Consider the following 17,068-nt stretch of genomic DNA (forward strand, 5'->3'; position numbering starts at 1 on the left):
TCTCAAGTTTTCCTGTATTTCTGGTGTCAGTTTTGATGTGTGATTTTCATGGAATTCTCCATTTTATCTATGCTGTCAAATTTACTGGCAAATATGTTGAGACCCTTCTTAATATCTGTTGAGTATGTAGTTAAGTCCCCTTTTTCTTTTCTGGTATCTATTTTTAAAATCTTTTTTCTATTATAGATTATTTTCTATTACATTTTTCATTTTATTTTATTCTATTACCTTTTATTATTTTCTGTTACCTTTTCAAAGAACAAATATTTGGCTTTGTTAATTTCTCTACTGCATTAATTTCTAGTCTTCCCTTTATTATATCCCTCTAATTGAAGGGGGGGTTAATCTGCTGTTCTTTTTTCAAAAGTCTCTTGAAATGGAAGCTTAGATAATTACTTTCAACCATTCTTCCTAATGCATGCATTTAAAATCATAAATCATTGCTTTAAATGCACCTTACCAATTGCTACGGATTCTGCAAATTTTAGTATGTTGCATTTTTATTAATGCTCAGTTTTAAATCAGCATTGTAGGAGCACATAGATGACTCAAATGGTTAAGTGTCTGCCTTCAGCTCAGGTCATGAGATCAAGCCCCATGTACGGCTCCTGCCCAGTGGGGAGCCTGCTTCCCTGCTCTTCCTTGCTGGTGTTCACTCTTGCTATCTCTGTCTGTCTATCTGTCTCTCTCTCTCTCTCTCTCTAATAAATAAATAAATATAATCTTTAAATACAAATAGATAAATAATAAAATTAGCATTTTGATTGTGATTTCTTTCTTGACTCATGGGTTACATAGAAGAGTTGTGTTTAAACATTCAAAGACTGTCTAGCTATCCTTATGATATGCCAAGTAGGTCAGTTTTTAATAATGCTATTCAATTTTTTAGTTTTTACTCATTTTGCATCTTATTCTGTTCGCTACTAAAGAAATAAATATTAAAATCTACAATTAGATGGATTTTTCCAGTTCTACTTTTATTCTCCCTTTAGTTTTTGTATAATGAATCAAATCAGTAAGTACATACAACTTTTGATGTTGTGTCTTCCTATCAAACTGGCTCCTTTTATTTTTATGAAATGTGCATCTTTATCTTTAGTAATACTTCTTGCAATAAAATCTACCTTGTATGCTAATAATTTCTTATACTTAGGGTTTGGGTGATATAATTTTTTTCATCCTTTTACCTTCTAAATATACTTTTTCTCTCTATATATTTTTTCCATTCTTTTACTTTCAAACTATCTAAGGATGATTAATCACAGGCATAAGTGTATATACGGTATGATTCCATTTACCTAAAATGTAATAACAAGTAAAACTAAGGATAAAAAATGACGGTAGTGGTTATCTCTGTGTCAGGGAGAATGGGCTAGGAAGGGGCATGACAGAAATCTGTACACTTAGGATTTATGTACCTCATTGTATGACTTCACGGCTCAAGTCTTCTTGTTTTTGTTTTAAACTACATTTTCAAAATCTTTTTTAAAATTGAGATATAACTAACACGTAATGTATAAGGTATATAATGTACTGATTTGATTCATTTATATACTGCAATAGGACTACCACTATAGTATTAGCTAACACCTCCATCAGGTCATATAACTATCATTCCTTTTCTGTGGTAAGAACACCTAAAAGAACTCTTAAGAACTTTGAAGACAATGCTATTATCACAATGTTATTATAATCACAATGCTGTGCATTAGATCTCCAGAATTTACTCATCTTCTAACTGCAAGTTTGTATCCTTTACCCAACATTTCCTCAATTTTCCCATCCCACAGCCCCTGGGAAGTATCATTCCACTCTGTTATTCTTAATGTTTGTTCTAAAATCTGTTCCTTTCTGTCTCTTCCATCTCAGAAATAACACCTCAAATTCACCCATCAGCTACAGCCAGAAGTCACTTAGCTGGGATACATCAATCAGCTTCTACCAATTATACCTCCAAAATATATCTCCTAATCATCTATATCTCCTCCATCTATACTGCCATCCGTGGTTCAATTTACCTTAACATTTCAACTCAACTATTTTAAAAAGCTCCTAATTTCTCTGCCAGCTTCTACTCTCATCCTCTGCTGTTCCTTCTCCTCAAAGTAATCAAAGCAATCTCTTAAAAACACAAATCACAGCCTGTTTAAAATCTTTTCGTAGTTCCCCATAATAATGTCAATAAAAACCAAACTCCTTTAACTTGGTCTAAAAGCAATTAAGAATTAATTTGCTATTCATTCTCTAATTTGTTTCATGCCACTACTTCCCTTGCTCACCATAATCTAGTAACACTGGCCTGTTTTCAATTATTTTAACATACTAATTCTCTACCTCATAGCCTGGAATATTCATCACCCCAGCTCCTCACTAAGGTAACACTTGCTTCAGGTTAACCCTCAAAACTTAAGTTCTCAGAGAGGTATTCTTGGATCTCCAAATTCAAATTCCACTATTTCACTACTTTCTTTCCTAGGACTTGTTCATTTATTTATGGCAATATCCCATTTATCTTTATTACACACACACATACACGTATGTATGTATATACTAAGCCAAGAACATGTCTGCCTGGTTTATCACTACATTGTTCCGAACACCAAGCATAGGGTCTGACACATAGTCTGTATTTAACACACAGACTAAGTCAAAGAGTGATTTTAATTGTGATTTTCACCTCAATACCCAAGAGAAAATATATTGCTCTGCTACTCTCCATACCATCATTGCCTTGCCTGGGAAACTACCAAATGACAATCTTAAATATCAAGTAGTTGAAAGGTAACAGGCTCCCTAATTACAAAAAAGAAATGGCCACAATTCTGAAGATTCTTCTCCACAAGAGTTAAAAGCTTCAATATATTCATTAGGAGTGCAAGCTCACAAATACCTAATGGTGCATAAAGACATGAAGCCTCTGTTAAGTCTCATGGATGAGAAGAGAAAAAGTAAACAAATTACATAATGAAATACTTGGTTCAAGATATACTGATGCTCTCTATTCTTCAGATTTAAAACAAACGAACAACAACAACAAAAAAAACGATTAGAAGGGACTGGACTGATACTGAGCTTACCTGTAGGAGGAAACCAACCCCAATATCACATAAAACAGTAATATGTTGCAAGGTAGAATCGGAATGTTAGCAATACCTTTATAAAATGTCTCTGTCTCCAACTGTTACTGATCAAGAGCCTCCATAAATTGCACAGAAGGCAGTGTGACTGTGACGATGATACAGTAGAGAAAACACTTTCACCCCTAAGGCATATCAATGAGAAATTTACTGACCTTGACCCCATATTTCACTTTCCCAGCGTAATGCCTTATGATGAAAGCAGGCTCCATCACAGCTGGAAACTCAATGTAAGAATTCTCTTCATGCTGATGCTTAAATTTATCTAGCAATGTTTGATTTGTGGCCTGTGGAAAGCTGCATTAAAAACAAAAAACAAAACACTAAAGAAAGATGGAGTTGTTAATACAGTCTTTTTTTAATACATTATAATTACACTGCCATCTAACACATTTATAGCAAATTACAATGAGTTTTCACTTATACTATCTAATCTGGTTCTCTTAACAAGCTAAAAAGGGAGTATAAGGAGGACTGGTGTTTTATAGATGAGGGATCAAAAGTCACAATTTGCCCAAACTCACACTTTCCAAGTAGCAGAACTATGAAATTAACTCAGGTCTTCAGATATTTAGCTCAGGTTGCACTGTGTGGCACTTCTGTAAAACCCACAGGATAATAAAACTCAAATGATACTTTGTTTGGGGCCAAGAACTTCCAAACAGAAAATGATCTCTCAATTTGGACAGGTCTTAAGTCCATGTCATTTTCTGTTTTCCTGTTTCTTGATACATAAATTAAGTAGCAATTTTCTTACCTGTACCAGTAACTACATAATTTTATATCTATTATTATTTCAAATATGTCTCAATGGTTTATACCCATTGATGAGTATTTCATATCTACGGATAACTCAAATGATCCTATTAAGAAATAATTACATGATAGCAAATACAGGAATATAAAAGTGTAGGGGCCACCTGGATGGCTCAGTTGGGTTAAACATCTGCCTTCCGCTCAGGTCATGATCCCAGGGGTCTGGGATCCAGACCCTCCTTGGGCTCCCTGTTCAGTGTGGAGCCTGCTTCACCCTCTCCTCCCCATTCATGCTCTCTGTCACTATCTCTGTCTCCCTCACTCAAATAAATAAATAAAATCTTTAAAAAATCCAACCCTTGGCTTCAGCTCGGGTCATGATCTCAGGGTTCTGGGATTGAGCCTCATGTCCACTCTGCGCTCAGTGCAGTCTGCTTGTCCCTCTGTCTCTTCTCCTCCTCCTCTCTCTCTCTCAATATCTCTAATAATATTTTTGTAAAGAAAAGTTCCAAAAAGAAAAAAACCACTAGTGGTTGGGAATAATGGAAAGATTCAAAGAAGATATAGGAGGCAATTATGAACTAAATGTTAAAGTCTGGATAGGAGTTTCAAATAGAGGAAATATCACTGACAGAAAAAGAAGCAAGTATCTTTTAGAAAATAGTTTCACTTAATCAGAGTTGAAATAATGAGAAATAATGTGACATGAGGTTGCAAAGATGCTGAATACAAAATGTGATGTGTAGAAATGATTCCAAAATCACAACAAAAATAATTGTGTTTTATGTATTAGAATCAGGAAGGAGAATGGCCTTTGGTGTCAGAGAGTCATAGTTCAGATGACCAGTTCTACATGTGACCTACAGCAAGCTTTAAGAACTAGTTTCCATAAATGAGTACAATGAGGTATTGCAGTGTTAACAGAATTAAATTTAAATTAATACTAGTAAAAACATCTAACACTAGCTGGCATCCTTATAGGGAGGACATATATGTTACCTACTTTATAACATTGCCAATATTGCCATCTTCCTATTCAACTTCCTATTCAACTAGGTCTGCTTTTACATTCAAATACTATCCCTTCCTCAAAACATCATCATCATCCAGCTCTCTCTGTCCATTCCAGAACTCTAAAGCCATTCTAGAATGGACTGTAACTCCTGCAATCTGAAACAGAGAGTACAGCAACAGCCTCCATAGTAGTCTCAGTACTCTAATCTTACCTTGTTTCAAGTCACCAAATCAACATATCAAAATTTTCCTCTAATACTGCTTTAAACATGTGCCTCCCCTACTCAGGAAAATTTATGGTTCACCAAGGCAAAGTAACCAAATCCAAGCTCCTAAGCCTAGACCCAACTCAACCTCTGCAAACTTATGCCTCACTACTTCACAGCAGGACACTTTTCTTCAGGAAGGATACTCATTTCATTGTCTCTAAGTAAACCTCTGAATAATCGAAGAGCTTGTGATTTTTCTCTTACTTTCAAATGGAGAAAAGAGATTTTCAAAGGAAGACATATATGAGGACAGTTTTTATTCCAAACAAAGGAAGAAGGAAAGGAAAGTTCTCTGTATCTCCTATATTCAACAAACACTTGTGGATACACACTACAATATCAAGCACATTGTATATGAGCTTGGAACAGAGGCATAAGAGCTTGGAACAGAGGCAAATCAGACATTATTGTGCACTTCAAAGCTCTTCCATCTAGTGTTCCCCAAAGGGTGTCTGCCAGGATAGTCTTAGATTAGTGCTTCCATGCTTCTTTCTGTGTCTCTTTAGCTTTCAAAAATACCAATACCTAGGGGCGCCTGGGTGGCTCAGTGGCTTAAGCCTCTGCCTTCAGCTCAGGTCATGATCCCAGGGTCCCGGAATCGAGCCCCACATCGGGCTCTCTGCTCAGTGGGGAGCCTGCTTCCTCTTCTCTCTCTGCCTGCCTCTCTGCCTACTTGTGATTTCTGTCTGTCAAATTTAAAAAAAAAAAAAAAAACTTATAAAAAAAAATACCAGTACCTAGACCCCATTCCTGTGATTCTACTGAAGTGATGCTAGGGTGATGGTGATCACTACTATCTCCACATTACTCAGGAATTTCTTAGGACCAGACCAGACTAACAAAATGCTGTCCTAAATGAATGCTCTGGTCTTAACTTCATTTTGTTAAAAGAAGACTGGGGTAGAAGTCCGAGATTCTGCATTTCTAAGAAGCTTCAAGGTGCTGCCAGTACTCATGTTAAGAAATCATACTTTGAATACTGAAGGAAAGACTGGTAACACTCCTAACATCCTGCTCATACCTAACCTTGCTTATTCTACTCCTTCCTAAATTTTATGCTGCATCCTTTACAATCAAGCTTAAATGACTTGCCCAAGGTCAAACTTGCCCAAAGCCAAGAGATAACAGAGACAAGATTAAACAAGACTTCTGATCTCAAACCCATGCACCTGAATGACATAGAAATGCTGCTAAGGATATTTTTCATGTTACATATTCCCTATAGAAAAAAAGCAGTTGTTAGAGGAAAACTAGTCTAAGTGGTTCCCAAAATAGCTTTTCCTAAATGTGACTAATTTATTTTCAGTCCAACTCTGGCAGAAAGAAAACATTTCATGCCTTTGTATCTTCTGGGATGTTAAAGTATAGAGCAAAGTGGTCCATTTACCAGAGGAGGTAAAAACAACAGGACTGACACATAAAGTGAAGAAAATAATAACAGAATTCATAAAAAGTCTTCATACAGAATATAGAAGAATATATAGAATATATAAGACTGAATATAGAAGCATAATTGAAGAGACAATTAAGAAGTTACTCAGTCCAGGGATGCCTGGGTGGCTCAGTTGGTTGGACGACTGCCTTCGGCTCAGGTCATGATCCCGGAGTCCTGGGATCAAGTCCCGCATCGGACTCCCAGCTCTATGGGGAGTCTGCTTCTCTCTCTGACCTTCTCCTCGTTCATGCTCTCTCTTACTGTCTCTCTCTCAAGTAAATAAATAAAATCTTAAAAAAAAAAAAAAATCTCCCATAAAAAAAAAAAAAAAAGAAGAAGAAGAAGTTACTCAGTCCAGGAGTACCTGGGTGTCTCAGATGGAAGTGTCTGCCTTGCACTCAGATTGTGATCCCAGAGTCCTGGGATCAAGCCCCACATAGGGCTCCCTGTTCACCAGGGAGTCTTCATCTCCCTTTCCCTCTGTCCCTCCCCACCACTCATGCTTGCACACTCTCTCAAATAAATAAATAAAATCTTTTAAGATGGTTATTCAGTTTAGTCTCCTACCAACAATACCCTGACAAATGATGCAAAAGAATTACTATAATAGGAATTTTTTTTAAATTCTAACTCTACCATTTATTAGCTTTATAATATTGATACATTGCTTAACCTCCCCACACCTGGGCTTCCTTATCTATATTTTTTTATTTTCTACTTTTTCATAAACATATAATGTATTTTTATCCCCAGGGGTACAGGTCTGTGAATCACCAGGTTTACACACCTCATAGCACTCACCATAGCACATACCCTCCCCAATGTCCATAACCCTACCACCCTCTTCTGAACCCCCGCCCCCCAGCAACCCTCAGTTTGTTTTGTGAGATTAAGAGTCTCTTATGGTCCCATCTTGTTTCATTTATTCTTTTCCTACCCCCTAAGCACCCCACATTGCCTCTCCAATTCCTCATATTAGGGAGATCATATGATAATTGACTTATTTTCGATTGACTTATTTCACTCAGCGTAACACCCTCTAGTTCCATCCATGTCCTCACAAATGGCAAGATTTCATTTCTTTTGATGGCTGCATACTATTCTATTGTGTATATATATATATATATATATATATATATATATATATATATGTCACATCTTCTTTATCCATTCATCTGTTGATGGACATCTAGGTTCTTTCCATAGTTTGGCTATTGTGGACATTGCTGCTATAAACATTTGGGTGCATGTGCCCCTTTGGATCACTACGTTTCTATCTTTAGGGTAAATACCCAGTAGTGCAATTGCTGGGTCATAGGGTAGCTCTATTTTTCAACTTTTTGAGGAACCTCCATGCTGTTTTCCAGAGTGGTTGCACCAGCTTGCATTCCCACCAACAGTGTAGGAGGGTTTATAATAGGAAATTTTATTACCTTATAAAATAACTGCTAATCAGCTCTAATGATTAGAAAGTTCTTTCTTACACTGAGCCAAAATTTGTCTCTCTGTAATTTCTGACCACATAGCTTCCCCACAAGAACTTCTGGGTAATGACAAAGTTGATATTCTCTTATTTGGCAATATTTATATGTGAGGTAGCAAATGACCAAGGAAATATAGTCTTTGTATAGTAAGATGTGAACTCAAAATATTTTACATAAGGAATGACAGGCCAGACAAGAACCCTTTCCTCTATTCAAGTTTTAATTATATATTTAACAATCTCAATTGTTGCTCACCACCACCTTAAGATATATAGCAAACAGCATTGTCGTTTCTCATAATCATTTCCTTTTTACATGCAAAAAACTAAGAACGAAGAATATTCAGAGATTTGCTAAAGGTAGCTAATAGAGATGTAATGCAACCCTGAACTTCTGACTCTATAGCCTATTACAGAGAAACATTATAGGACAAAGCACAAGCTAATTAGTCAGAAATGCCTGGACTATCTGAATCTCAAATCCATCACTTATTACCTATATGATCTTTACCTAGACTTGCTTAAACTTTGTTCTTTTTGTTATTATAAAATACATGATACATGCTGGAGAAGCCTACCTTCTCCAACTTCTCTAACTTCTCCAACATGACCCTAAACCATCAAAGTAACAGAACTACTCAATATTTTGACACCAACCATAATAGTTCTAAACACTGAGTATCAAAATCATCTACAATGCTTTCCAAAATAAAATACACCAGATTTAAGCTATGTAACTAGTTAAGAACCACTAACCTTACTATTTTTTTTAAAGATTTTATTTATTTATTTGACAGAGAGAGATCACAAGGAGGCAGAGAGGCAGGCAGAGAGAGAGGAAGGGAAGCAGGCCCCCTGCTGAGCAGAGAGCCCCATGCGGGACTTGATCCCAGGACCCCGAGATCATGACCTGAGCCGAAGGCAGTGGCTTAACCCACTGAGCCACCCAGGCGCCCCTAACCTTACTATTTTATAAAGGATAATACATGTTTTGGGGCATACAGAGTAATACAAAAAAACTTTTATACAACTTAGTACATAAAATATTTTTGTGTTAATTGCACTTTAATTCATTTAGCTTAATGGAAATAGACTGGTGATAGAGTCAGTAGATGTAACTGTTAGCATTCTCCTTTTCAGTATATTTTGCATTCTACCATATTATTTTATATTTTAGGTAGCAATTTCTATACGCCTATGGCATATTAATAGGGTGACACACAACTTACCATACTAACCAGAATATCTGGGAATAAAAGTAGGTACCTTTAATAACTAAACTGGACAACAGACACAAACTTTATAGACTTTCCCACTCAAAACTGATGATGTATGGTCATCCCACCTATGATAGTGAATCCCCAATATTTTCTATCTTACTTCAATGCATATAATATTTATAGTTAGAAATCAAGCAATCTAATTCAGTTACTTAATATTTTACTAAAGAGTGACAGAAAACTCACTCTCCATCACTTCAGTTTCTCCAGTTCTAGACTTGCCATCTTATAGAGGATGCTATATGATGTCTCATTTCTAAAGCTTATGTACATGTTTGGTATACTACACAGTATATACTACAAAGGATGTCAAATACTTGGCATATGCTGCTACTTTCCACCTGCACAACTATGGCAGACATCACTAATCTAACATGATACTCTTTTCTGCTAAACATGAAAACTACAAACACATCTCCTATAAAACGCAATTCAAAAAGAGAGAAACATGCAACAATTAAAAAATATGCCAACAAATTTAACATCAAAGTAACTCTGTAGAAGAATCTGGAAAAACTCAAGTACAAATTCAGTATTAAGGTTCACCCAATTTTCCTAGAAACATATACACACAATAAAATACACACAAGGGAAACTTAGACTCCTTATTCGAGCATGTAAGAAGAAAACTAAAAGGACATGAAAAGCCCAAATGAAAAGAACCACACTTTTGACTGAAAGGTACTTGCTGAAAGAATCATACTCACTTGCTTTCTTCATCCAAAAGATGGAGCAGACCTGTTGGCTTCTTGCTAATAAGATTTATACAACAGGTATTATCAATATAATCTATATTGTGCCAGCTGATACCTTCAGTTCTATACTCCTCCTAGGAAATAAATTCACAATTTATACATCGTGCAGAAAATAATAGGTATACGATAATAAAGACTGAAAAGCTTTTGCCAGGCTTAAAAGAACTAAACTTTTCCCCTTTAGGTCATTAATCTACACAATGGAAGAATGTATAATTTCGGTTATATAAAACCTTCATACAGTATATGTCTATTTTCATCAAAAAGTACATACAATCAAATTTTTTTTGTTACTGTGCTATTTGTATGCCACCCAGGTGAAAACTGAGGGCTGGATTTGTTTTAGCCACACTATCTGAGGAACTGCAGTAAAGAAAAATATAAAATGAAGAAGCCTAACTTCTCCAACATGACCCTAAACCATCTAAAAGGACTGAGTATTTGTTGGATTATCAATAATGAATTTAATGAAACAGTATCTGGGAAAAGTAAAACCCATCATCTCTAGTGATCACTGAAATTGGAATATGGAATTCATACATACTGCGTTTGGTAAAATAAAACCCTTAGGGGGGTAAAAAAAAAAAAAAAGAACCCTTAGAATATGTTTTTTAAAAAAGTTTCAAATCCAAGATTTTAAAAAGTGAAAGCTAAGGCATTGAACAACTATTCAACTATTAAGCCCCTATTACAGTTGTTTATTTTTCTGTGTACTGAGAAATAATCTTATTAAACTGTTTTTCAAAACAAGGCCCCTGACAATCTAAAGAAGATAAATTTCTACGTTGCCAGAATATTTATAGGCACCAAGTAAATACCCCAATTGGCTGATGACTTTAGTATGCACTGATAATTTTCATGCACTTCTCTACAAATATGATGGTTTTAGTAATTTTGTAATTTTTATCATTCTTTGGGTATTATTATTATTAGTATCATTCTGTAAATAAGACTGGTGTAATATAAACTGTAGTTACTCTAACTGGGAAAAGTAAATGTACTCACTTCAGGAGCACATATATTAAAACTGGAAGATTAATTAGCATGGCACCTGTGCAAGGATGACACGCAAATTTAGCAAAGGTAAATGATTCTTTCCTTTTAATTAGTAATTTCACAAGAAAATAATTGCTATGTAAAGGTCACCCCGTGCAGTAGTAAGAAAATGTTTTTGTCCTATTTCTTTTTTTTAATTTAAAAAAAATTTTTTTACTAACATATAATGTATTATTTGCCCCAGGGGTACAGGTCTGTGAATCATCATGTTCTGTTTATTCTACCTGTAGCATGGTTAAGAAGCTTATGGATTCTTATAGACATTACTACAGCAGTCCAAAATCCTTCCCTCATTTCCCCTTTCAATTACAATTCACACACCCTAGCCAAAGTTAACTGTTATCCTAACGTCTAATAACACTAGTGAGATTCATCTGTTTATAAATCTAATATAAACAGAACCATACAAGATATATTCTTTTCTGCCTTTTTTTTTTTTTTACTCAACATTAGTTTCAGAGACATATGCAGGTTATAGAATGCATCTAAAGTTCATCTATTTTTTTAATCCTTTACTTAAATTCAATTTAGCTCATATGTAGTATTACTCTAGAGGTAGAATTCAGTGATGCATCAGTTGCATAGAACACCCAGTGCTCATTACAACAAGTGCCCTCCCTAATGCCCGTGACCCAGTTGCCCCATTCCCGCAATCCCCTCCCCTCCAGCAAACTTCAGTTTGTTTCCTAGAATTAAGCATCTCCTTTGGTTTGCCTCCCTCTCATTTTCAACTTCCTCCATTTTTCCTTCCTTACCCCATGTTCTTCAGTTTTGTTTCTTAAGTTCTACATATGAGTGAAATCACATGGTATTTGTCTTTCTCTGACTGACTTACTTTGCTTAACATCCCTTTTAATTGTTGTAGGACAGGGGTTGTAGAACATCATATTCACTCATTTATGCTTTATCTACGACTGCTTTCTCAATGTAATAGCAGCATTGAAACTATATGGCCCAAAAGTCTTAAAAGACTTCTTTGTCTGGTCCTTTACAGAAAAAGTATGCCAAATCTATGAAAGAGCATTAGTTCTCAAACTTCAACAGACTCACAGAATTTGTTCAACAGATTCAACAGAATCACATAAAGAACTTACTAAAACACAGACCACTGGGCCCCAGGCCCAGAATTTCTGATTAAGTAGGTACAGAGTGGGGCCCAACATTTGCATTTCTAACAAGTGCCTAGGTGATGCTACCAATAGGGACAGGAGAACAGTATTTTGAAAACCCATGCTCTGTATTTAAATGCAAATTACTCAACCACTGCACTATTACATGATGGTTATTTCTAATTTTTAACCATTAAAAATGCCATTATTTACATTTGTGCACACAACTTTTAGTCTGCTTTTGTATGCATTTTGAAAGTGAAATCACAGGCTTATAAACTACACATGTATAACCTCAGCAGATACTGCCAAGCAGCTTGCTAAAATACATGTACCAATTTATGCAACCACACCCATGTATGGGACTTTCCCATGAACAGTGTCTCTAATATTTGTATTATCAGTTTTTTTCATTTCGTCACTCTCATGAATGCGCAGGAATATCCTACTGTGGTTTTAATTTTAATTCTCTGATGACTCCTAAGTGAAAAAATTTTTCCTGTGTTTACCATCCATCTGGATGTCCTCACATGTCTATGTTCATAAAAACTCTGAGGAAAAACCCCTGCTTTCATTACAGGAGGAAAGCATTCAGTCTATTTCCATTAAGCATGATATTATTTATAGATTTTCATAAATGCCCTTTTAGCTGGAAGTTCCCTTCTATACCTAGTTTGCTGATGATTTTAACATGAATGGTTATGTAATTTTATCAAATGCTTCTACTGAAGCATAGCATTCCATACTATGGAATCACCATAAGTTTTTTTCCTCACTTTGTTAATAGATTAATTAAATCAATTGATAATTAAATGTTAACTAAACACACCAGAAAAAAAACTCCACTTGATATATTATCCCTTTACATATCTTGCTAGATTTAGTTTGCTAATATTTATTTAAAAAATTTTAAATCTATGCTTATGAGTAAATTGACTTTAATTTCCACTTCTAATAATATTCTTTTTTTTTTTTTTAAGATTTTATTTATTTATTTGACAGAGAGAGAAATCACAAGTAGGCAGAGAGTCAGGCAGAGAGAGAAGCAGGCTCCCGCTGAGCAAAGAGCCCGATGCGGGGCTCGATCCCAGGACACCGAGATCATGACCTGAGCCGAAGGCAGCGGCTTAATCCACTGAGCCACCCAGGCGCCCCACTTCTAATAATATTCTTAACAGATTTGGATATCAGTGTTATCTTAGCCCCTCAAAATGCACTGTGAATTGTCCCCTTTTGTTCTATTCCACATTAAGAATATATGTCAAACTGATACTAATTCTTTCAATGTTGGCAGATTCACCAATGGAGCCATCTTGGCTTACAACATACTTTATGAAAAGACTTTTAATTACACATTCAATATTTTTAATAGTTATAGGAATCAGATTTTAGAATGTCAGGGTTTGGTTTTTTTTTTTTTTTTTCATATCATTTCATAAGTGTACTTATGGACATAAAGCTGTTTAGTGAATACTATTGTCTTTTTTTTTTTTAAACCTTTGTTTCATCTCTACCTTTAGTTAGAATTAACCCCACTTTTTTTAACGGATTTTGTTTATTTATTTGTGTGGGGGGGGCGGAGGGGGAGCAGCAGGCAGAAGCAGAAGTAGACTCCCCACTGAACAGGGAGCCTGATGTGGGACTCGATCCCAGGACTCTGGGATCATGCCCTGAGCCAAAGGCAGATGCTGAACTACTGTGCCACTCAGGTGTCCCTACTATTATCTTTTTAATAGGATCCACAATGATGTCCTCTGTATAACTATAATTGATTACTTACATCGCTTTCTTTGTTGCTCACTGGGTGAATTTCTTGAGAGGTTTTATTAGTCATTTCAAAGCATTACTTTAGCTTTGTTAATCTTCTTCCATAGCATATTTGTTTTTACTCTTACTTAATTTCCTCTCTTATCTTCATTATTTCCTTCTTTATACTTTCCTTTGGCTTAGTTTGCAGATCTTTTTCCAATTTGCTCGGCTGGATATTTATATATATCACTGCTGCTCTTCAATTTTAAAATCTTCTAATGGCTATAAAATATTGCTCTTAATACACCTATGGTTACATCCCACAAGATTTAAGATGCAACATGTTCATTCAGTTCAGTGTATTTCCTTCAACCTCTGGACTATAGAGAAGTGTATTAATTAATTTTTACCCATAAAGGTACTTTCCAGTTATCTTTTGACCATTGGTTTCAGGCATAATTTCTTTATGGTATTTAAGTATGTGTCGTTTCAATCCTTGAAATTTAACCCTTGTGTTATGGTCCAGTATACACACAAATCTCATACATTTTGTAAATTTGCATTTATCTATGTATGTCAAATAAGTATTTGCTTTCTTTTAGGGACGTCTGGGTGGTTCAGTCATTTAAGGGTTCTGTCATTGGCTCAGATCATGATCCCAGGGTCCTGCATCAGGCTCCTTGATCAGCAGGGAGCCTGTTTCTCTTGTGCCTGCTGCTCCCCGTTTGTGTGCTTTCTCTCTCTCTGATAAATAAAATCTTTTAAAAAATAAAATAGGGGCACCTGAGTGCCTCAGTGGGTTGAGCTTCTGCCTTCAGTCAGGTCATGGTCTCAGGGTTCTGGGATCAAGCCCTGCATTGGGCTCTCTGCTCAGCGGAGAGCCTGCTTCCCCCTCTCTCTCTGCCTGACTCTCTGCCTACTTGTGATCTCTCTCTCTCTCTGCCACATAAATAAACAAACAAACAAACAAACAAACAAACTTATAAATAAATAAATAAATGAAAATCTCTTATATCCACCCACCAAAAAAAATTCTTCTATATCCTTATTTGATACAAGTTTGGGCCTAAGGAAACTGGCATTCTAACCTAAAGGCAGGCAGAACTGGGCACCCACAAAAGCATGTTCTGTATCATCTGGGTGCTTTAAATAATCTATACCAGGACCAACTTTTTCTTTTGTCTGCTTATTCTGTTAGCTATTCAGCAAGATTTGTTAAAATATTCCACTATAATTATATGTTTCTTTTTTAGTTTTATTTTTGTTTTATATACTTTGAGTCTGTCATCAGGAACCTATAAATTTAGAATTGCATACTTCCTGATGAATTGACACTTTCATATTACCAAATATTCTTTTAGATCTCTGGCAATGCTTTAAATGTGATATTAATTTAGCTATGCCAGCTCTTTCTTGGTTCAGGTTTACTAAAGCTTCTTCCATCCTTTTATTTGTAACTTTTTTATATGCTTATATTTAAAGTATCTTTCTTTTGATGGACATTGCTGCTATAAACATTCAGGTGCACATGCACCTTCAGATCACTACATTTGTATCTTTAGGGTAAATACCCAATAGTGAGATTGCCTAGGGTAGCTCTTTTTTCGACTTTTTGAGGAACCTTCATGCTGTTTTTCAAAGTGGCTGCACCAGCTTGCATTCCCACCAATAGTGTAGGAGGGTATGGCATATACATACAATGGAATACTATGCAGCCATCAAAAGAAATGAAATCTTGCCATTTGCAATGACGTGGATGGAACTAAAGGGAATTTTGCTGAGCAAAATAAGTCAATCAGAGAAAGACAATTATCATATGATCTCTCTGATATAAAGAATTTGATAGGCAGGGCAGGGGTTTGTGGGGGATAGGGAAGAAAAAAATGAAACAAGATGGGATCAGGAGGGAGACAAACCATAAGAGACTCTTAATCTCAGGAAACAAACTGAGGGTTGTTGCTGGGGGTAGAGGGGAAAAAGTGTCTTTCTTATAAGTAGTAATTTACTTTTGTTTTATATCCAGCCTGACAATATTTCACTTCTACTTGGGAGTAATGAATCCATGTATATTTAACACAATCACTGATATTTTGTGGGATTAACACAACAATCTTACTATTTACTATTAGTCCTGCTTCCCTGATACAGTTTTATGCTTCTTTCTTGGTTTCTTTTGAACTGTTGGAGTTTTTACTTTACTTGTTCCCCATACTAACTTGACAATTTTTATATTCATTTACTATTTGGTGGTTATCCTAAAATCACAACATGTATCTTTACTTATCAATGTCTAACAGAAAAAAAATCTTCTAGAACTTAACCTTTAATACAAAGATCTTACAGTATCTTAAATTCCATGTACTATCTTCCTGACTTAAATGCTACTGAACACTCATTTTACTTCTACATAAACATTAAACCACAAAAGATATTTTTATCTTTGCCTAATTTAGTTAATTCTAAATTTAGATTTAGATTTTAGATTTAGTATTCATTTAGATTCACCACCACCAATGCTCCCTTTTTGTTTTTTCTTTACAATGTTCACTGCTCTTTATTCCTTCGTACATCTCTGAGCTGCTGTAGGGATAATTTAGCTACTGCCCAAATAACATACTTCAGTTTTAAGGAAAATATTCAATTGTCTTCTGTCATTCACTGCTTGCCCTAAAAGCCTGAGTTTTACTCTTACAGTTGCTTCCTTAAGGGTACTGCTTCCTACTGCCCATCTCCAACCCCCAGATGCTTCTGAGATTTCTTCACTGTCTTTGGTTTACTATATGACTATCTTTGTATTTCAGATGCTTTGAATTCACACAGCCTTTCAAATGTAGGATCTTTTTCTTTTGTGTGTTAAGTTTTGGAAAAATTCTCAACCATTATCTTTTCAAATATAACATCTACCCAATTCACTCTTTTCTCACATACATCTTTCCAGAATTTCTCTTAGACTTTTGTTAGACATTTTCACTATGCTCCGTATGTCTCTTATACTATTTGTATTTTCCTTTTTTCATCAGGCTGG

The 17,068-nt window shown here is 35.5% G+C and overlaps 1 protein-coding gene across 35 annotated transcripts in view; it reads right to left on the bottom strand.

Annotated features, from left to right (window-relative positions):
• MYO9A (myosin IXA) overlaps nt 1-17,068 on the bottom strand; it is a 275,439-nt gene that overhangs the window by 161,750 nt on the left and 96,621 nt on the right. For all 35 annotated transcript variants that reach the window (XM_082735684.1, XM_082735666.1, XM_082735688.1 and 32 more), the window contains 2 exons: nt 10,082-10,203; nt 3,293-3,434 (listed from right to left, as the gene is read on the bottom strand). In XM_082735684.1, coding sequence (XP_082591810.1) covers nt 3,293-3,434; nt 10,082-10,203 — 264 coding nt within the window. The remainder of the gene's footprint in view (nt 1-3,292; nt 3,435-10,081; nt 10,204-17,068) is intronic.

Source organism: Mustela nivalis, assembly GCF_964662115.1.
Source record: "Mustela nivalis genome assembly, chromosome: 6".
NCBI classification, from domain to species: domain Eukaryota; kingdom Metazoa; phylum Chordata; class Mammalia; order Carnivora; family Mustelidae; genus Mustela; species Mustela nivalis.